Source organism: Labeo rohita, unplaced genomic scaffold (genome assembly GCF_022985175.1).
Source record: "Labeo rohita strain BAU-BD-2019 unplaced genomic scaffold, IGBB_LRoh.1.0 scaffold_473, whole genome shotgun sequence".
Classification (NCBI taxonomy): Eukaryota; Metazoa; Chordata; class Actinopteri; order Cypriniformes; family Cyprinidae; genus Labeo; species Labeo rohita.
The window spans coordinates 22,280-44,246 of record NW_026129393.1 but is presented as its reverse complement, the minus strand read 5'-3'; the positions used below and the strand labels follow the sequence as shown (position 1 = coordinate 44,246).

General features: G+C 40.1%; 1 protein-coding gene across 1 annotated transcript; it reads right to left on the bottom strand.

Moving 5' to 3' along the window:
* Positions 1-19,335: 19,335 nt before the first annotated feature.
* On the bottom strand, positions 19,336-21,703 carry LOC127160852 (vascular cell adhesion protein 1-like). Its single transcript, XM_051103501.1, has 6 exons — positions 21,527-21,703; positions 20,765-21,043; positions 20,192-20,446; positions 19,952-20,045; positions 19,735-19,786; positions 19,336-19,591 (listed from the first exon to the last, which is right to left on the bottom strand). Exons 1-6 carry the CDS (start codon positions 21,624-21,626, stop codon positions 19,529-19,531), a joined length of 843 nt encoding a protein of 280 aa, XP_050959458.1. The 5' UTR covers positions 21,627-21,703; the 3' UTR covers positions 19,336-19,528.
* Positions 21,704-21,967: the final 264 nt, after the last annotated feature.

Below are 21,967 nucleotides of genomic sequence, written 5' to 3'. Positions count from 1 at the left end.
GAGCTGGCTTTTTGAAGTAGAACCTAGATTTGCCTAGATCTGCATCTTGTTCACAAGCAGAGGAATGCACACGCATGCATTGTGGTACTCTTGTAAACGGGCAATAAAGACTGACAACAGAAAAGAAGAAATTGTTGAATAAAGTCATTATTTTTGTTTTCTTTGCACAGAAAAAGTATTCTCATAGCTTCGTAAAATAAAGATTGATCCACTGATGTCACATGGACTATTTTAATGATGTCCTTACTACCTTTCTGGGCTTTGAACATAGTTGTGTTGTTGTCTGTGCAGAGTCAGAAAGGTTTGGCATAACAAATCATCTTCTTTCTTTTTTTTTTTTTTCCTTTTTTTTCATCTTTCATCTTATGCACTTTATTCCTTTTTTCACTCATGGTATTCCTTATTATTATTATTATTATTATTATTATAATTATTATTATGCAAACAGATATACTATTTACATGTGACAAATCAAATACAGAATAAACAAGGTCAACAAAACATACATGACAGTCAAAATGATTTGTTTGTGTGTCTGTGTGTATAAGTGTAACTGGGTGTAATTCCTTTGATGTTTTGATGGATGGCTGCTGCTAATGGTTCAGTTAATGGTTCAGTTGTCTAGTCCCCCGGTGCAGTGTGAAGCTACGTCCATTAGTGATGACAGTGGCTGAAGGTGATACATACAGAATTTTGATCCAGTTAATGAATGACTCCCCAAAACCAAACCTCTCTAATGTGGAAAACAGGATTTTCCAATTGACTCTATCAAATGCTTTTTCAGCATCAAGAGTGACTAACTGCGATGGTTTTGGCTATTTTAACTAATGAATGATACATTAAGTTAAAAAGTCTGTATGTGTGTTGTTAGATGCAATTCTGCCTTTAATGAAGCCAGTTTGGTCTGGATGGATTATAGATGGTGTGACTTTTTCTATTCTAAGGGCTAGTGCTTTGGCTATGATTTTAATGTCTATATTGATTAGGGAACGCTGGTGAAAAAAACAGCATATGTTGGTAGGTATGTTTTGATGCTGGGATGCTGGTTAGGTATTTTTTGATGCTGGTTTAAGCTAGTTTAAACAGTGTTTAAACTGTTTAAGCTTAAACAGTGCATTTACTTTAAATGTTTTTAAGTAACTTTTACAATCAAAACTAGTAAGTCTGATTTATATGAAATATTGTTTGTGTGACCAATATCTCTGGTCTTACATTTATATGCATCATTGGAATTCAACACACCCGCAACACAGAAAAAAATTTCTCTCCAAACAACTGCAATAATTTTGTTATACTTTTAATCTATCCAACATTAACATATAACATTGCTAATCAACAGTGGTAAACATAATAATAATACATTTTTTTTTTTTTTTTTTTTTTTTTTTTTTTTTTTTACTGTGTGTCAGGATTAAAATACATTTGCTGTAACCCCTTTACAAAACAACATATATATGTTTTTTTTTTTTTTTTTTTTTTTTTTTTTAGGTTTAGGATCATAATCAGATTGAAGGTTGAATTCACTGGGACAGAGACGTAACAGGACAAGCAAAAAATTTTTACAATACAGAATACTTCAGATGTGGCAATTAAACACCCAACTGGAAGACTCTAGAATCAATCTGCAGAAAAAAGTCCTCAAAAAGAAGGGTAAAAATATACCTAATAAATCAGTTCTATGACATCTACCATAACTTAAAACATACATTTTTTATAATTCATTACATTTTTTTTTTTTTTTTTTTTTTTTTTTTTTTTTTTACATTTCCTCATAATCTGTTTATTCTGATGTCAACTAATCCTTCCCTGAAGCACAGACCTCGGCATATATTGTCTCTTGCCCTGAGATCTTCTCTGTGGTGCTTTTGGTTTTGGAGAAGTCAATCTCCCCATAGTGAATAATGTCATTCTTATCTTTTGGCATCTCCAGCTCTTCATCCATCAGAAAAGCACTATTAACGTAAATGGAGTTGATCTGTTTTTCCTGACCCTGAAAGAGAAAAAAATAATACATGACAGTTTCTGTGGATCTGTTTTCTTTGTTTTTTGGTTTCTGTACATAAACAATTACAGTGAAAAGCATGCGAAAGTATTGATATCTGATTATTATGGCACTTCCTATTAGAAACATACCTGATCTGAAATGTCAGTTTCGATAATAGTGGATGCCTTTACTTTTTGCAATCTGTATTAATAAGAAATGCAGAAAACCATATAATAGAAACCAGACCACCATATTGTGAACACCAGATTTGATATATGTTAAGCTAAATTGTATTTATTCTGAAGCCTTATCTCTTCATGCAATGATTAGGATAATGGAGCTTAAAAAATTACTATTTAACTGTACTTACCTTAGAAAATGTGTTACCAGAAGAATGATCAACAGAAATGCTGAAATTCCTATTACACAACCAATGATCAATGACTCTGTGATGATCAGTGATTCTAGATTAAAAACATTAAGCAAAATAAGTAGGTTCGTTAGGCTGTACTGTGTAAAAAAGCTCAGTCAAAAAACTGGAGCTACCCATGATGATCATTAGATAATTTTTATTATCTGTAGGCTACATACAAATAGCATATGTCTGTATTAAACTCACCTGCCACAATCAGCTGGATCTCTTCTGACTTCTGATTACCATGTACGTTAGTTGCTGTGCAACAGTATCAGCCTCCACTTCCGCTATTTACATTGAAGGTCAGTTGTTTTCCAAAATCCAGCACTTTCTCCTGTCCGTGTTTATACCAAATGTAGTTCATTTCATTTGGACTGGCTTTGCTTTTGCAGGTCAAAGTCACATTAGTGCCAACAGAGACTGAATTGGATGGATCGATGGTGATGTGAGTGTCTTTTGGAGAAACTTTAAAGCAAAATAGAAACATCTGTAGGTAAAGTAGACATTATAATATTGCACATCTGCACATCTGAACGTAATGCTTATGAAAGAGCAAATAGACTCCAATTCTTACACAGGACTCGTAGCGTCACGGTGGTCTCCACAGTTGAGTCATTAGATATATTTCTTGGATATGTAGCAGTGCAGGAGATGTAATTGTGTTGTAATGTTGGCAGATTTAGGGATGTTAGACCAGGATATTGTAGGAGGTTGTTCAGAGCAAGGGGCTTCAGCAGAGCAGCATAGATTGACTGTACTTTCCTCCATCACTTCTTGCAGATCAGTTGGTGTAAGAATGGGAGGTTCTGGTATATCTACAGGGAAAAGAGTAGGACTACACTAAATTATACTAAATTAAATTTCTGCATGAAAGTTCTGCATGTTACATAATTGTTACATAATTACAACAATAATTATCCACAAACCCACTATAGCAGGGATAGGCAACATTGGTCCTGGAGTGTTGATGTCCTGTAGAGTTTAGCTCCAAACCTAATCAAACACACCTGGACAAGCTATTTAAGTACTTCAGAAATACTTGGGCTGCAGACAACAAGACACTTGTGGGGCCCTCTCAAAACTGTCATTTTTGCAGAGGAATCCTAGGGATCCTAGGAATCCTCCCATCAGGGAGCTCAACCTCAACAAAGAAGGGATGCTACCGAGGAACCTCCCACCTGTCTGCTTCAAGGAGGAGGCCCTTATGACCATGAGCAGGTGGTAAACTCATGGTTTTGCACCCAAGTCGGCATGCTAGACATGATAAAGCACGGGTATTCTCCCCAGTTCAGATGCAGCATGGTTCCGTCACCGACATAATGCCCATGTTTTGAGAGGATCACAGTCTGCTCACACAAGAAGCAATAGAATGAGTCTCTGAGCGAGCTGGAGATCGGGGTTTACTCAAGAAAGATGGGGGACTCAGGTGCATTCAGGATGATGACTCCGAAGCAGATCCTGCCACAAATCTGTCTGAGATAGATCTGAAGGATGCATATTTCCATATTCAGATTGCATCGCACCATAGGCACTGCCTGAGATTCTGAAATCCTGGACTTGAGACCCATCAACAGAGCTTTGCCTTGGTTTGGGCTGATCTTCGCCACCCTTATGGCAGGTTTGTACACCACTCCCACTGAAATCTTTCGCAATGTATAGAGAACGCTTGAAAAGTAATGTCTCCGGTTACTGTCGTAACCTCTGGTCCCTGAGAGCGGGAACAAGGCATTGCAAAGATCGTGGTGCTTGATGCTTAATCATTACTGCAGCATTCAGTCTTGATTCTATATTAGCCATCCAAAGAATCAGAATTTAGAATGCACAGGGTAAAGCTCTATAGAACTTGACGTGCAACGCCGTGTTCACTGACATAAATCCGAAAGAAACACTGTCACACATGTGCGCTTATTTTATTTATTTATTTATTTATTTTTATTTTTTTCATCATTCATTACTGCTGGTCACTTTTTACGTCTGTCTGTTGGTTTTACAAATATTTTGGACTGTCTCTGCTTGTTTACATTGTATGGGTAAACTGAGAAATGGTTGTTTGAATATTACAGCATTTTCTTTACTCACTATACACTATATATACTAAACACTATATAAGATTCTATAAATTTGTGGAGCAGAATGTCTTACTTTAAAACTATTGGCTTTACATCATCAAGTCAGCCGTCACTTTATTTTGCTGCCAGATGGTGACGGTTACGTCCCTTGCTGTGTGTTTACAAGGTAAGACCTCGGAGCAGATTGACTGGCAACAGTTGTTCCTGAATCCTTCCTTAGCATCAGATACCCAGACATGATCTCCTGGCTGCAGTATGCTGACTCTTCTGGCTCTGTGACTCCTATTAAAACACTCTGCATCTGCATCCCTCCTTTCCCTTTCTTTTGAAGAAGCAACTGCGGTATCAGGGAGTACTCGGTTTAGCAACAATGGCAGTATAGGCACAGTTGTCCAGAGCCTCCTGCCCCTAAGAAGTGGAGCTGGACTGTATCCATTCTGCAAGAGGGTAGCTCTATAAGCTAAAAGAACAAGGTATGGATCATTGGCTTTCTTGAGAAGAGCCTTCACTGTCTTGACTGCCCGTTTGGCATCGCCATTGCTTTGGGGAAATCTTGGGCTACTAGTTACATAAACAAATCAACATGATGGTGTAAAGGATTCAAATGAGTGCCCAGAGAATTGCAAATATAGACTTCATGTGAACAATGATGTCAGTAGACCTGGTAGGTGATAAGTGAGCTACCTCCACATATCTAGCATGAACAAATCAGCCCCTAGCCTTTGCCATGGCCTGTCAGGGAACTGAGTGGGTATAAGGGGTTCTTTTGGATTTTGTCTCTCTTTAAGACATGTCCTGCAGTTGAGCACTATTTCCTTCAGCTGATGACTTAACCCTGGCCACCACACTGACTGTCTCACCCGCTCTTTGCAATTTCACAAGGCCCAAGTGTCCCTCGTGTTATGTTTTTAGAACGTTGCTTCTCATGGCAACTGGTATAATCAGCCTCGTGCCTCTAAGCAATAGACCATCTTGCACAGTTAAGACAGCACATTCTGCCCAATATCATTGGGGAATGTTCCTCCTTAGCTGATTTACCATTCCCAGGAAACTTCTCAATTCGCTCACATTAGAGGGCTCAGTCATGTTTCTGATAGCCACGGTCTTAATCGTGTCAGGACTAATTCCTTCGGCAGAAATTGTGTGTCCTAAGAAATGCACTTTTCACTTTGACAACTCACACTTCTCATCGCTGAGAGTGATGCCTGCCTTTTGGATTTTCTCCAGCACCACATGCAGTCGAGAGTCATGCTCCTTCTCTGTTCTCCCCCACACCAGAACATCATCTATATGACTGTGCATTCCAGCTTATCCATGACAGAATTTATTCCAAAGGGAAGCCATCTAAAGAAATAGCAACCAAACAGGGTTATGAACATTGTGTACCATGCAGACTCCTTTGACAATGGTATCTGCCAAAATCCCATATTACCATCTGGCTTACTGAAAATTTGGGCACCAGCCAGCATTCCAAGTGTCCATTCGACTGACGGTAGAATGTTTTTCTCTTCTCTCACTAGTCTGTTGGTTTCTTCACTAGACCACTACTGTACAATTTTGTGTAGCTCAGCTTTGGTGTTTTGATGTCGACACTATCTAATCGTGCCAAAAGCCCAAGCTTTGAGATAGCCGGTCGTCCCAGAAGTGCAGTATGCAAATTTCTGATTACATAAACATTGTCCTCTAACTGTTTTCCACCTCTCTTTAACAGAAGCCTGGCAACTCCAACTACATCCAAAGGAACTTGTCCTGACTAACTGATTAGTCTGCGCAGCCACGTCAAGTCAAAGAACTAATTAATTAGATTAACGCATCTTTAAATGACAGCCCTTGTAAAAATACATTTTAATCCAGAACTGGAGCTATCCATGATGATCAATAGTTAATTTTATATCTATACATAGTCATGGTATATGTCTGTAATTAAACTCATCTGCCACAATCAGCTGGATCTCTTCAGACATTTGACTACCATGTATGTTCTTTGCTGTGCAGAAGTAACAGCCTCCACTTCTTCTACTTACATTAAAGGTAAGTTGTTTCCCAAAATACAGCTCTTTCTCCTGCCCACATTTGTACCAGGTTTAGTTCATTTTATTTGGACTGGCTTTGCTGTTGCAGGTAAAAGTCACATTAGTGCCAACAGAGACCAAATCAGACGGATCAATGGTGATGTGAGTTTCTTTTGGAGAGACTTTAAAGCAAAATAGAAACATGTAGGTAAACTAGACGCTATATGTCTAATAAAGATTCTGTCTGTCATTCTGCTTCATCTGGAAAGCATCATCTGTGTACAAACATCTAAAAGGCATCTTTAAGCTGTCAGTTTTACATACTTTCCAAATCATGAATATCTTAAAGACATCTTCTAAATGTCTATTTGACATCTGATAGAAAATGGTCTTAGAGACCCATTGCAGATGAATAAACATTCTAAAAAAAAAAAGCTCTTTCAGATAGAAAGGCAGACGTCAAATAGACATCTCCGTGATGTATGTGTGCTACACATCTGAACAAAAGCAAAAAGACTCCAAAAATCTTACACAAGACTCGTAGCGTCATGGTGGTCTCCACAGTTGAGTCATTAGATATGTTTCTTGGATATGTAGCAGTGCAGGAGATGTTCTTCCTGTGATCAATGTGTAAAGCTTTAAAGATCACATGTGAAAACACTGACTGGGTTTTATCAGGTTTCTGCTGTATCCATGTTGTAATGTTTGCAGATTTAGAGACGTTAGACCAGGATATTGTAGAAGGTTGTTTGGGACAGGGGGGCTTCAGCAGAACAGCTCAGTTTGACTGTAGTTTTCTCTATCACTGGTAGCAAATGAGTGGGTGTAAGGATGGGAATCTTTGGTACATCTACAGGGCAAAGAGTACACTGTATAAAACACTGCAAAATTAAATTTAATTGTTCTGCATGTTACATAATTACACCAGTAGAAGCTAAAAGTGATTGACTTTCTAAGTGAGTAATTAAATAAATAATTTACTCAACTGATTCATTTACAAAAGAAACAAGTAGATTTTTTTTGAGTAATTGAATTGTTCACTCACACACTTCACTCATATGTGGATTCAGTCAGGAAAAAAACCCTGTTCCTTGAAAATACACAATGGTTCTTAAGTGGCTCTATCTGAATAAAATTGACCAAATAAATGGTAAATGCTGTCTTTTATAGGAAAGTTAATATTAACTTGCACTTCATTTAACTGTGTTAACTTTGTATAAAAGCACTTTAAAGCAATACGTTAAATGTATTATTTTAATTTAGCACAGTATGTTGCATTATCTTAGAGCTATACATTTCACATACTAATATTCATTGTCATTCCAGTAGTCTGTGTGCCCACTTTGCACATCTTTCAGAACAAATATAATTTCAATTACTGAAAACCTTTACATTTCACTATAGATATTACTGAAAGTTTCTCTTTGGCTAATTTAACACTGTTTTCTCTCTCTCTCTCTTTTTTATTTATTTATTTATTTATTTATTTTTGCTTTACAGTATAGGTATTGTGGCATGGGGCACTTCAGATGCTCTAACAAGGTGAATCCCAAATACACAATTCTTTCACCAATTCAATTTACTAAAAGACTAGTGATTGAATCATCTTAAAACCTAAGGCATTTTACCAATTAAAGGTATGAGAATATATTTCATTGGGAGATACAAAGATTACAAGTTGTTGAACAACCCATAAAATAGTCGATGACTATCATAAATTATAATTAGAGTAATTTAACAGCCCGAAAGAACAATATAGCTTACAGTGAAGACCTCACTTCCTGGAGACAGAAATGTTGATGGGCCTGTATAGATATGTGTATTTCCAATTCACTGGCATCATTTCCACCCTAAAGTAGTAATTGTCTGTGTGATTGTTCATGACATCATAGAAAACAGTGGTACTAACAGTGGACTAAGATCTCCAAGTAGTTCTACATGATTAAATCTTTCTTATAATGTTCGAACTTTTATCAAAAACCACCAAACACTCTCTTATGTCATAAGTAGGGTTCTTCTTTATCCAACAGCCAAAAAATATTTTTTGCGTTTTTCAGTTTATTCTCTGGTGCATCAAATGTACAAGGTATCCGCACACAAGAGCCGCTCAGTGCTGTTATTTGTGTAGGCAAATGTACACGAAATAGAGCATCTGAAAACAGAAATGTATTATAAATATACAGTCACACTTTAAAATCATTTGTTTACATAATTATTGGAATACTTGTTTCCTTATCTCATCTTTTTAAATTAGATAGCACTGGCTTACTTGGTTGCATATGAACTTGTACTGGTAAGAACAGGAAAACCATTAAAGAAAAGACAAATATCCCAGGTGTTGTAGGTACAAACATTTTTCAATCTATGAAGGTTTGTTTATTATTATTATTATTTTTTTTCAAGACAGACACAAGTTACATTATCTGAATTATATTTTAATGAATATTTATTTAGATATTATTGATAGAATGACAGAAAAACCTCACCTACAGCAGTATAGTCCATCATTCATTCAGAGTTAAATAAACATCCAGCATGGTTTCATCACAGAACTGTGGATTCCTGTGAACTGGACTGCTTGTTTCTTAGACAGTGATGATGCAGAGGTAAAACTCTTTCCAGGACTTCAAACATGTGCTTTCAACAGGTAAAGCAATTACTCATTTAAATGTATGTAAATCATTCAACACCAATATCCTGTAACAGTTTTTTCTACCTTAAACACAGTAGTATGTTGTATTTCCTAATGCAAACATGTTTATCAACCCAACAGCAGGGAACAAAGAGGCTTTAGTATTATATTAATGATTATTGTTGTAAAATAATGGAGTGTTGCATAGGGTGAATTAAGGGTGATTGGGACAGTTTTTGAAATTCCGCCTTGTGCAAGGTTTCTTGACATAAATTTAAAACATCAGTCCAACACATTATATATTATGTCTAATACTAATATAATTATATATTATCCTGTAATACTGAAAATTATATTGTATATATTATATTATATGTTATATTAGAATGAAAGGATGTACGGCATACACTTTTCTGTTAACTGAGCCCAAAAAAAAAAAAAAACATTTTGTAAAATTTGGGTGACTGGGACACAAGGTTTGGGTGATTGGGACAGCACATTTTTTTCATTGATTTAGGGTAGTGTAAGGATATTTACTGTATTGCACAAGTTTATACTTTAATATAATTTTATATGCAATATTTTCTTTTCTGTTCATCATTAAGTGCCCATGTTTATGTCTGTTCAACTTTATTTCTCAACTCATAAATCTATCCAACATTTACACAATACGACACATGTGACTGAGGTAAAAGAAGGCCTGAAGTCATTGAAAACATTTAAAAATCAAATAGACCCTCCTCTAGCTGAAATGGCTTTCATTTGCCCTTCTCGATTTTGCCTGCTGTCGCATGGATGGCGAAAACAGTGCTAGTAAAATAATTGGAATCAAACAATAACAAATCTAAGGATTGTTTTTTTTGTTGTTGTTGTTTTGTTGTGTTTTTCTAGCTGGACAATGCTCCATGCCACACAGCCAGGTCAATCAAGATGAACTTCCTTGTGCTGTTTAAAAATTAATAATTACTTGTTTTCTTCAGATTATTTGAGGTCTGAAAACACTGACCACTGATCATTTTGACCAGTTTACCCATTTTCATTTTTGGGTAAATTATCCCTTTAAAAGCAAATAATCCTTATTTATTTAATTATTTATTTATGAGGCTTAATTATGTTCTTCACCTTATTAGTTTCAGTTTGTTTTCACAGGATAACGTAACTCTGCCATAGCAACACCCATCATGTTAATCATGTCATGCTTGGTATTCCTTTAGTAATTGGTGACTACTCTTATCTATCTTTTGTTAATAACATTTATTTTAGACACTTGTGTCTTCCTTGTGTTGATAACACAGTAAGAGGCCCTACAAGTTAGATACCCCACCAGTCTTTCGCATCTGTTGTCATCTGTGATGTGAGTACCCATCACACTATTTCGCCTCCCTGTGTGGGTGAAAGCAAAATCACTACATAGCGCTCATGAAATGCATTAGGCCTTCTTACACTGCCCTCCAAAAGTTTGGAAATGCCCTAGAAAAGTGAGGTTTTGGACAATATTGGCATGAATACTTTTTAATATACATAAAAAAACCTTAAATTTTCGATTCATCAAAATGAATCACTATTAGTAGCTATTACAGCTCTGCATAATCTGGGCCTAAATTCATTGTATTCTAAACTTAATTGGCAATCAATTGTTGAAACTGTTAAGGTGTGTGGACCCAAAAATCTGTTAAAAACCTGGGCCAATTTTAAAGCAGTAACCAGGCATCACAGCTGCAGGGGCATGTCTGACTTTGACATGTATATATTGCCATTATTGTGTAATTAAAATGAAAATTATTATTGCTGGTCTTCAATGATAATGTCAATTTACTTTAATGTATTTGCAACAAAATGATAAGGATTCATGCTGATATCGTCCAAACCACACTTTGCCAGGGGTGTTTCCAAAATTCTGGAGGGCAGTGTACCTTTTGGATTGTTGAAAAAAAAAAAGATAATGCAAGCCTGAAATCTGTGAATGCCAGTTTACAGTTTTTGACTGTAACTTCTACATTGTTTTTTTGTTTGTTTGTTTGTTTGTTTTTTGTTTTTTTACTTACTCAGCATTTTACTGTAAAATTTCAATAAACGTCTGGTTAGATCTCCTGTATACAGTACTGGTGTAACGGTGAAATGAACGAGATGGAAGCAACTGCAGGTGAAACACAAAGATTTATTGAAGACAAGGTGAACACAAACTCCGTGGTGATGAAGGGATCTCTCGGCTGGGTGGCGCAGGGGCTAGATGGCTGATGGTGATGTGGTGAAAACTCCCGTGACGAAATACACATCCACAAAACAATCAACGACGAGAATATACAATCCAACAGGGAGACACGACGAAAACCAACGAAACAGTCCAGCGTCCGGTGCAACTATCAGACGGGGAAGAAGACAATGAGGTGAGTATATGTAGCTGACGGGAATGAGAGACACCTGGTGCGGGGACTGATTGGCAGCTGACGCAACGAGCATGACGTAACCACAGGACACCAAATCACGAGACCTGAGAACACAGCCGATCCATGTGCCGTGACAGTACCCCTTCTCCTAGGAACGTCCCCTGACGTTCCCAGCCTCCTGTACCTGTTGATTGAATTCATCAATAAGAGAGTGATCCAGAATGTCTCTGGCAGGTACCCAACTTCTCTCCTCCGGACCGTAACCTTCCCAGTCCACCAAGTACTGAAATCCGCGTCCCCTCCGCCTAGAGTCCAGAATACGGTTGACCGAATAGGTTGGTTCCCCGTCTACGAGCCGCGGCGGTGGGGGAACCGGGACAGGCGGATTAATACGAGCAAAAAACACAGGCTTGATCTTTGACACATGGAACACGGGATGAATCCTCCTGTACGCTGGAGGTCCCTCCCCAGGGGGAAGCCGAGCGGGTAAACACCGCCGCTCGGCTCGGGAGAGTCGAGCGTCTACCCGCAGTGCCAGATCGATGAGGCCGTTGAGATCTGCGGGTAGCTCCAGGGCGTAGATCTCACGTTGGACGCGGTCAGCCAGCCCATGCAGGAACATGTCCCACTGCGCCTCCTCGTTTCATCGGCACTCCGCCGCCAGGGTGCGAAACTCAATAGAAAAGTCTGAGACGGATCTCTCCCCCTGTCTGAGATCCGTCAGTGGCCGCGCGGTCAAACACCCGCTTCATCTCGGCGGCGAGCGCCAAGAACGAGGCGCAACACGGATCTTGGTTCTCCCATACCGCCGTCCCCCACAGTGCCGCCTTCCCCGTTAACAGGGTGAGCGCGAACGCCACCTTGCTCTCCTCACTAGAGAACGTGCGCGGTTGCAACGTGAAGTGCATGGAGCATCTAGTGAGGAAAGCCCGGCAAAAGTTCGGCTCACCGCTGTACAGCTCCGGTGGGGGAAGGCGGGGCTCGGACGTCTGAGCCGCTCCGGATGGTTCAGGATGGGTGGGCGGCATGGGTGGTGGGGTTGGCGCAGTGGGGAGCTGCCAGTGTTGCATCCGCTGGGTGAGCTCGGATACCTGCGCCACAAGAGCTCGGATCGCTGTTCCCGTATCCGCCGAGCTCTTCTCCTGGGATTCCAGCCGAGAGACGCAAGAACGTAAAACCTCCTCGGCCGTGGGTGGGGTGGAGCCTGCTGCTTCCATAAGTGGTCTGATAGTTCTGTAACGGTGAAATGAACGAGATGGAAGCAACTGCAGGTGAAACACAAAGATTTATTGAAGACAAGGTGAACACAAACTCCGTGGTGATGAAGGGATCTCTCGGCTGGGTGGCGCAGGGGCTAGATGGCTGATGGTGATGTGGTGAAAACTCCCGTGACGAAATACACATCCACAAAACGATCAACGACGAGAATATACAATCCAACAGGGAGACACGACGAAAACCAACGAAACAGTCCAGCGTCCGGTGCAACTATCAGACGGGGAAGAAGACAATGAGGTGAGTATATGTAGCTGACGGGAATGAGAGACACCTGGTGCGGGGACTGATTGGCAGCTGACGCAACGAGCATGACGTAACCACAGGACACCAAATCACGAGACCTGAGAACACAGCCGATCCATGTACCGTGACAACTGGAACTTAATGTTAAAACTTGCCCCCCATAGTGTTTTTATAATATTTTACAGTTAAAATTACACTGTTTTTTTTTTTTTTACAGTGTAGCAATTATTAATTAGCTACTAGTGCTTACACTTTAGGTAGTACCTTCTTAAAAAATACTAGTACTTATTCATTGGATATTTCTTATTTATTAGATACTGGTATTCATTCACTTATTCATTAGCTACTAGTTCTTATTCATTTGGTACTGGTGCTTATTATTTGTACCTTTTTTAAAAAAAAAATAAAAATAAATATTAGTACTTATTCATTAGTTTATAGCTCTTATTTATTAGATACTTGTATCCATTCGCTAAATGCTAGTAGATACCAGTACTTATTAATTTATAGATACTTATTTCAAGAGTGACTATTCTACTGTTGCAAGTAACACATTTCACATTTTTGCCATTGTCTTCTATTGAGTCTCATTCATATATCTAATTCTGATTGGTCATAATATAAGACAAGTAAAAACGCAGTTGTGAATACGAAGATAAGAATTACAATAGTGTCTAATAAATACCTAATAAATAACTGCTAGCATATATTAAATAGGTATACTAGCATCTAATGAAAAGCAATAGTATTTACAGTTTTTTAAACTGCTTACACACTCAAGTTGTACTTGAGGCACACTCAGTGAAACCATTCATAATGAAACCATTAGCCACTGTTTACGCTCATGGTGCATTCTGTCTAGTCCCCCCCATCAATGACAGCACACACATCATTAAAGATGACAAACGATGAATGGTTGGCAACGTGTATGATTATTATGATTATTATGACTATTATTATTATTATTATTATTATTATTAATAATTGGTTCTCTATTGCAGTTGTCATTACCCATTGGCAGGTGTTTTTTCTAAAATTAAAGCAATAATCTAAATTTTTATATATTTCTTTAAAAGCAATGGTTAAACATTTCTAATTTAAAAATTTGCTTAAGTAATTATATCTTCCTATTTATATCTTGACAGATTGTAAGGCAGACTCGTGGGAAGCGTGTGAGATCCACCTGCGAGCTTTATTCAACAGATCATAGTCAAGACAGGCAGGGTCGATATCCAAACAAGCAGTACATCCAGGGCAAAACAATAGAGTAATCCACAAAACAGGCAGAATGTCGAAAAACCGGAGTGAGCAGTCCAAAGTGACAAATAAACAAGGCTATGAAACTAGACAAAACTATGGCAGTGAACTAGGCAAAACTATGGCAGAAAACAAAGACAAAACTATGACCATGAAACAAAACCGTGACAACAAACAAGGCAATGAAATCAGAGAAACGCTTGGTAGAGTCCGCTATAGCAAAACAATACTTCGCAGTTTCTGTTTGGATATGGCCTCCTTTTATGGCCACCAAACAGGAAGTTACCAACGAGGCAGCAGAGGGAGCAGCACAGTCAGTTCATGGGTCAGGGCTCCCTCTGCTGGCTTGGCGTTACAGAAACCCACCACCCCCCCAGGAGACTCCTGGCGCTCAAAACTACAACAGTCCTGGGGGAACAGAGGCACGAGGCAGCAGAGGGAGCAGCAACAGTTCATGGGTCTATCCCCCCCGGAGCGACTCCTGGCGCTCAAAACTACAACAGTCCAGGAGGGTGGGGGAACAGAGGCAAAACAGGGGGTGGGATGGGGGGCCAGGTCTGTGCAGAAGAGGTGGGCCTGGATTGTGGAGCAGGGACAGACAGTGAAGCACTGGAGGACCTGGGCCATGGAACAGTAGCAGACAGTGAAGCACTGGAGGACCTGGGCCATGGAGCTGTGGCCGATAGTAGAATCCTGGAGGACCTGGGCCGTGGAGCTGTGGCAGACAGTGGAACCTTGGAGGATCTGGGCCGTGGAGCTGTGGCAGACAGTGGAACCTTGGAGGACCTGGGCCGTGGAGCAGTAGCAGACCGTGAAACACTGGAGGGCCTGGGCCATGGAGCAATGGCAGAGTAGCAAGCCATGGTGGAGTAGGCAGAGCAGGCAGAACAGGAAGCCATGGCGAGGCAGGCAGAGCAGGCATAACAGGGAGCCATTGCGGGGCAGGCAGAGCAGGTAGAGCAGACAGGAGCAGAGATATCCACAGTGGAACTAGTGACATCCATAGCAGAGAGGTGTGTTCACGGATGATTTCCTTGGCCGTGGCATGACAGGTAGAGAGTTCATAATAGGCCTTCTTGGCCGTGACATGACAGGCAGAGAGTTTATGATAGGCCTTCTTGGCTGTGACATGATAGGCAGAGAGTTCATGATTGGCCTTCTGGGCCGTGGTATGATGGGTAGAGAGTTTATGGGAGGACGCCGCCCCCATGGGAGGATCTACAGCATATGCTGACACCTCTGGAGGCATGGGCGCAGATTCTTGGGTAGACGTGGCAGTGAGTTCATAAATGGACGCCACCTCCTTAGGAGGTTCTACAGCGTGAGCTGACACCTCAGGAGGTATAGGCGTGAACTCGTGGAGAGATGAAGCCTCAGGAGCAGACCTGTGATCAAATGAGGCCTCTGGGGCAGATTCGTGGACGGACGAGGCCTCTGGAGCAGACTCGTGGACAGACGAGGCCTCTGGAGCAGACTCGTGGACAGACGAGGCCTCTTGAGCAGACTTGTGGTCAGATGAGGCCTCTGGGGCAGACTCGCAGTCAGGCGAGGCCTCTGGAGCACAGTGTGCAGCCCACACACTGAAAATGGCAACGGCCATTACCGGCAGCACAGTAGATAGTGGGATGTCTGTTGGCCTTGAGGGTGTGGATGCTGTGGACTTGTGGCTTGGGAATGTGGGCTCTGCGTGGCTTGGGAGCGTGGGCTCAGGAAGGTCAGAGGGGACCTGGTGAGGTTCTGGTAGGACAGCCATTTCTTGACTTGATTCATGGAGGTCTGCCGTGACTTGACTTGACTTAAGGAGGCCTGCCGTGACTTGACCAAACTCAGGGAGGTCTGCCGTGACTTGACTTGACTCGTGAAGAACAGTGGTGACTTGACCTGGCTCGTGCAGTCCAGCTGTGACTTGACTTGGCTCGTGAAGGTCAGCTGTGACTTGACTTGGCTCAGGGAGATCAGCTGTGGCTTGATTTGGTTCATGAAGGTCAGCTGTGGCTTGACTTGGCTCATGAAGGTCAGCTGTGACTTGACTTGGCTCATGAAGGTCAGCTGTAGCTTGACTTGGTTCATGAAGGTCAGCTGTGGCTTGACTTGGTTCGGGAATAACAGCAGCAACTTGACTTGGCTCATGAAAATCTGCTGTAACTTGGCTTGGCTCATGAAGATCAACTGTGGCTTGGCTTGGCTCAGGGACAACAGCAGCAACCTGACTTGGCTCATGAAGATCTGCTGTAACTTGGCTTGGCTCATGAAGATCAACTGTGGCTTGGCTTGGCTCAGGAACAACAGCAGCAACTTTACTTGGCTCATGAAGATCTGCTGTTACTTGGCTTGGCTCATGGAAATCAGCTGTGGTTTGGCTTAACATAGACAACCCAGCTGTAACTTGACTTTATTCAGGAATTACAGCTGTAACTTGGCTTGACTCAGAAACAACAGCTGTAACATGACTTGACTCATGGGGAACAGCTGTAACTTGGCTTGACTCATGGAGAACAACAGCTGTATCTTGGCTTGATTCATGGAGAACAACAGCTGTATCTTGGCTTGATTCATGGAGAACAACAGCTGTATCTTGGCTTGACTCATGGAGAACAACAGCTGTATCTTGGCTTGGCTCATGGAGAACAGCTGTATCTTGACTTGGCACAGAAAGTGTAGCCCTGACTTGACTTGACACCGGAGGATCAGGCATCACTTGATTTGCTTTGGGTGCAGCAGACATGGCGAGATGAGATTTGGGTGAGATGATTTTGACTTGATGAGGCTCAGGCGTGGCAGCCATCTTGGCTGGGGACTCAGGCGGCCATCTTGTGAACAGGCTTGGGGATGGCGGTCATCTTGTGAACAGGCTTGGGGATGGCGGCCATTTTGTGGACTGGCTCGGGGATGGCGGCCATCTTGTGGACTGGCTCTGGGATGGCGGCCATCTTGAGGACTGGTTGTAGGAGGGCGGCCATGACAGGTGCAGGCTTGGCGTGAGCAGGCCCTGGAGTGGCAGGCTTGGCGTGAGCAGACCCTGGAGTGGCAGGCATGGTGAGTGCAGGTGGTGGTTTGAGAGATGTGGAGTGAACAGCCTGTAGCTTGACAGACATGACGTGACCAGGCTGTGGCTTGGCAGACGTGACGTGAGCAGGCTTTGGCTTGGCAGACGTGACGTGAGCAGGCTGTGGCTTGGCAGACGTGACGTGAGCAGGCTGTGGCTTGGTGGGCATGGCATGATAGGCCTCTGATGTAACTCGAATAATTCCAGACATGATTGAAAAATTCACAGGTTTGGCTGATACTGGGGGATAGCAGGGTTCCTCATCAGCCACCCCCACAGTAAATGGCGATCCAGCCAACCGGAGGGCAAAGTCAATCTACTGTTCCAACGACCAGTGAATTTTCCCTCCAGGTAGGCCAGAAAGAATCGGATTATTTAATCCGTTGCGGAAAATGTCCTTAAGTGCCACGTCATTAAAAGTCACCAAACAGCACAGCTCACAAAAATCGACAACGTAATCCTCTATAGGTTGGTTACCTTGGTGGAGGCGGAAGAGGCGTGATGCTGGATCCATGGTTTTGATCTGTGTCCCAAAAAGCCACTGGATCTCTGGTAGGCAAAGTATTCTGTAAGGCGGACTCGTGGGAAGCGTGTGAGATCCACTTGCGAGCTTTATTCAACAGATCGTAGTCAAAACAGGCAGAATGTCGAAAAACCGGAGTGAGCAGTCCAAAGTGACAAATAAAAAAGGCTATGAAACTAGACAAAACTATGGCAGTGAACTAGGCAAAACTATGGCAGAAAACAAAGACAAAACTATGACCATGAAACAAAACCGTGACAACAAACAGGCAACAAGGCAATGAAATCAGAGAAACGCTTGGTAGAGTCCGCTATAGCAAAACAATACTTTGCAGTTTCTGTTTGGATATGGCCTCCTTTTATGGCCACCAAACAGGAAGTTACCAACGAGGCAGCAGAGGGAGCAGCAACAGTCAGTTCATGGGTCAGGGCTCCCTCTGCTGGCTTGGCGTTACACAGATAAATATGAGTAAGGCAATTTTTTAAAAACTTTACAATAAGGTGTCCTGTGTCGTATATGCACACTGGAGGATGGGGGGTGGTGGTTAGGTAAAACCGTATGTAGTGGGGGCCCCTTTTGAAAATCTGCTTAGGGCCCTCAAAAAGGGCCAGCCCTGTTTAAAGCACAATTTCTTTAAACAAATATAGGGCATAATAACACGCATAATATCAATTATGATAACAATTTAATTGATTACACAAACTTGCATGTTTATCATGAGGTTGAATCCAGTTATTTATTAGTCGTCCTACCTTGAATAACACAACGCTACCATAACGAGTCTGTATCCAGCATAGCGTTGTTCCCATAGCCGAGATTTAAAGCACTGTTTTGTTTTGTTTTTTTTGGCATTTTCTAAAGCACATGAAGTATAATACTGTGGCTTGATTGGCTTAATAGTAACCACTGATCATTTTAATACTTAAATACTTAATAGTCTAATTGTCAAATGAAAGCCAATTTAAAACATCTTTTACTATCTCAATTTTTATGGCCCTATATTTCCTATTTGAGCGAATGCAGATGAATAAACAAATTTCAGGGCAAAACTGAAATAATTTTCATTTATTATATACTATATTTGTTAAAAAAAAAAAAAAAAAAAAAAAATCTACACAAACTGAAAACAACATTGGTAAAAAATAATAATATGTATATATATATTTTTTATTGTTATTATTAACTGTGTGTCATGATCAAAATACATTTGCTCTCACCCCTTTACAAAATGTCAAAAAGTTTTACAAAATTAATGATGAAGAACTGGGACAGAGGCTAACAGGAAAAGCAAAAAAAAAAAGTTCTACAATTACAGAATAATTCAGATGTGACATTTAAACACCCGACTGGACGACTCTCGAATCACCATGCAGAAATAAAATGTCCTCAGAAAGATGAATGAAGAATGTTCCTGATAAATCAGTTCTATAACATCTACCATAACTTAATACCTTTTTTTTCATATTGGATGAGATTGCACATATGACAGAAGCTAAAGATTTTATTCATAAGCTGTTTATTCCAATGTAAACTAATCTTTCCCTGAACCACAGACTATATCATTGACATATATTGTCTCTTGTCCTGAGATCTTCTGGGTGGTGCTTTTGGTTTGAGCAGATGAGAATTTTATCTCCTCATAGTAGTTAATGTCATTCTCATCCTTTGGCATCTCTAGCTCTTCACCCATCAAAAAAAGCACTATTAATGTAAACAGAGTTGACCTGCACATGTTTTTCGTGACCCTGAAAGAAATAAAATAATAATACATGACCATTTCTTGGATCTATTGTCTTTGGTTTTTGGTTTCCTACATAATAAACAATTTCAGTAAAATGCACAGAGTACTGATATCTGCTTGTTATGGCACTTCCTATTAAAAACATACCTGATCTGAGACGTCAGTTTCCCTAATAATAGATGCCTTTACTTTTTTCAATCTGTATTAATAGAAAACACAGAAGTCCATATAACAGAAACCAGACCACCATATTGTGAACACCACATTTAATATATGTTGCAAAGTTAAATGATGTTCTGAAGGCTTGTTGCTCCATAACAATGATTAGGACAAACTTCAAAAATCCCCTTTTAACTGTACTTACCTTCGAAAAAGTATTACCAGAACAAAGATGAACAGAAATGCTGAAATTCCTCCTACACAGCCAATGATCAATGACTCTGTGATGATCAGTGATTCTAGATTAAACATTAAGCAAAATTAGTTGGTTTAGTAGACTGTGCTGTGTAAAAAAAAAAGTTCAGTTATTAAACTGGAGCTACCCATGATGAACATTAGTTCATTTTTATTATCTGTAGGCAGCATATGTCTGTATTAAAATCACCTGCCACAATCAGATGAATCTCTTCTGATGTTTGACTGCCATGCATGTTTGTTGCTATGCAAAAGTACCAGCCTCCACTATTTACATGAAAGGTTAGTTGTTCTCCAAAATACAGCTCTTTCTCCTGTCCACGTTTGTACCAAGTGTAGTTCATTTCATTTGGACTGGCTTTGCTTTTGCAGGTCAAAGTCACATTGGTGCCAACAGAGACTGAATCGGATGGATCGATGGTGATGTGAGTTTCTTTTGGAGAAACTTTAAAGTAAAATAGAAGCATCTGTAAGGCAAACTAGACTCAAGATGTACATGTATGCTAAGGATTGCTTCATCTGGAAAACATCTGTTATGTACAAACATCTGATAGACATCTTGAAGCTGTCAGTTTTACATACGTTCTAAATCATGAACATCTTAAAGACATCTTCTAAACGTCTATTTGACATCTGATAGGAAACTCTTAGGAACACATTGTAGATGAGCAAAGATTTTTAAAAAATAGACGTTTCCGTGATGTATGTGCTAGACATCTGAACATAACAATTTGCAAAAGCAAAAAGACTCCAAAAGTCTTACACAGGACTTGTAGCATTACATATGTAGCAGTGCAGGAGATGTTCTTCCTGTGATCAGTGTGTGAAGCTTTAAAGATCACGTGTGAAAACACTGACTGGGTTTTATTAGGTTTCTTCTGTAACTGTGTTGTAATGTTTGCAGATTCTGGGATGTTAGACCAGGATATTGTAGGTGGTTGTTTGGGGCAGGGGGCTTCAGCAGAGCAGCTCAGATTGACTGTAGTTTTCTCCATCACTGGTTGCAGATGAGTGGGTGTAAGGATGGGAAGCTCCAGTACATCTACAGGGCAAATAGTACATTGTATAAAACACTATTAAATTAAATGTAAAAATTGTAATTGTAAAATTGTACATTAAATGTAATTTTTCAACATGTTAGATAATTACACCAGATGGTAAAAAGTGATTGACTTATGTACTCAACTGATTCAATCAAAAACACTGATTAATTTGGGAACAAAACAAGTAATTTTTTTTTTTTTTTTTTTTTTTTTTTTCTGAGTCAGATTTTTAGGCACTCTAATAAAGGGGGAAATCCCAAATGCAATCCTTTTACCTATTCAAGATACAAAACATAGCAACTGAATCATCTTTTACTTGAAGGATTTTTCAAATTACATGTATGAGAATATACATTAGATGATGAGACAAAATTTGTTGTTGAATTACCCATAAAAGAGTCCATGAAGATTATAAATCATGATCAGAAAATAATTATATAGCACACAAGAACAATATATTTTACAGTGAAGACCCCACTTACTGGAGACAGAAATGCTGATGGGGTTGTAATATGTCCATTTCCATTCCGCTGGATTCTTCATTTCCACCCTAAAGTAGTAATTGTCTGTGTTATTGTTCATGACATCATAGAAAACAGTGGTACATTCATGCTGACTAAGATTTCCAAGTAGTTCTACATGATTAAATCCTCTTATGATGTTTGAACTTTTATCAAAACCACCAAACACTCTGTCAAGTTATGAGCAGGGTGGTTCTTTATCCAACAGCCAAAAATAGTTTTTGTGTTTTTCAGTTTGTCCTCTGGTGCTTCAAATGTACAAGGTATCTGCACACAAGAGCCGCTCAGTGCTGTTATTCGTGTAGGCAAATGGACACGAAACCGATCACCTGAAAACAGAAAAGTAGTATAAACATACAGTCACACTTTAAAATCATTTGTTTAAATAATTATTGTAATACT

Coding starts and splice junctions, on each gene's coding strand:
- LOC127160852 (XM_051103501.1), bottom strand. CDS start 21,626: ATGAACAATAACACAGACAATTACTACTTTAGGGTGGAAATGAAGAAT. Junction 20,447..20,764: donor TGTAATGCTACAAGTCCTGT/GTAAGACTTTTG, acceptor TTTACTTTAAAG/TTTCTCCAAAAGAAACTCAC. Junction 19,592..19,734: donor AAACTGACGTCTCAGATCAG/GTATGTTTTTAA, acceptor TATTTCTTTCAG/GGTCACGAAAAACATGTGCA.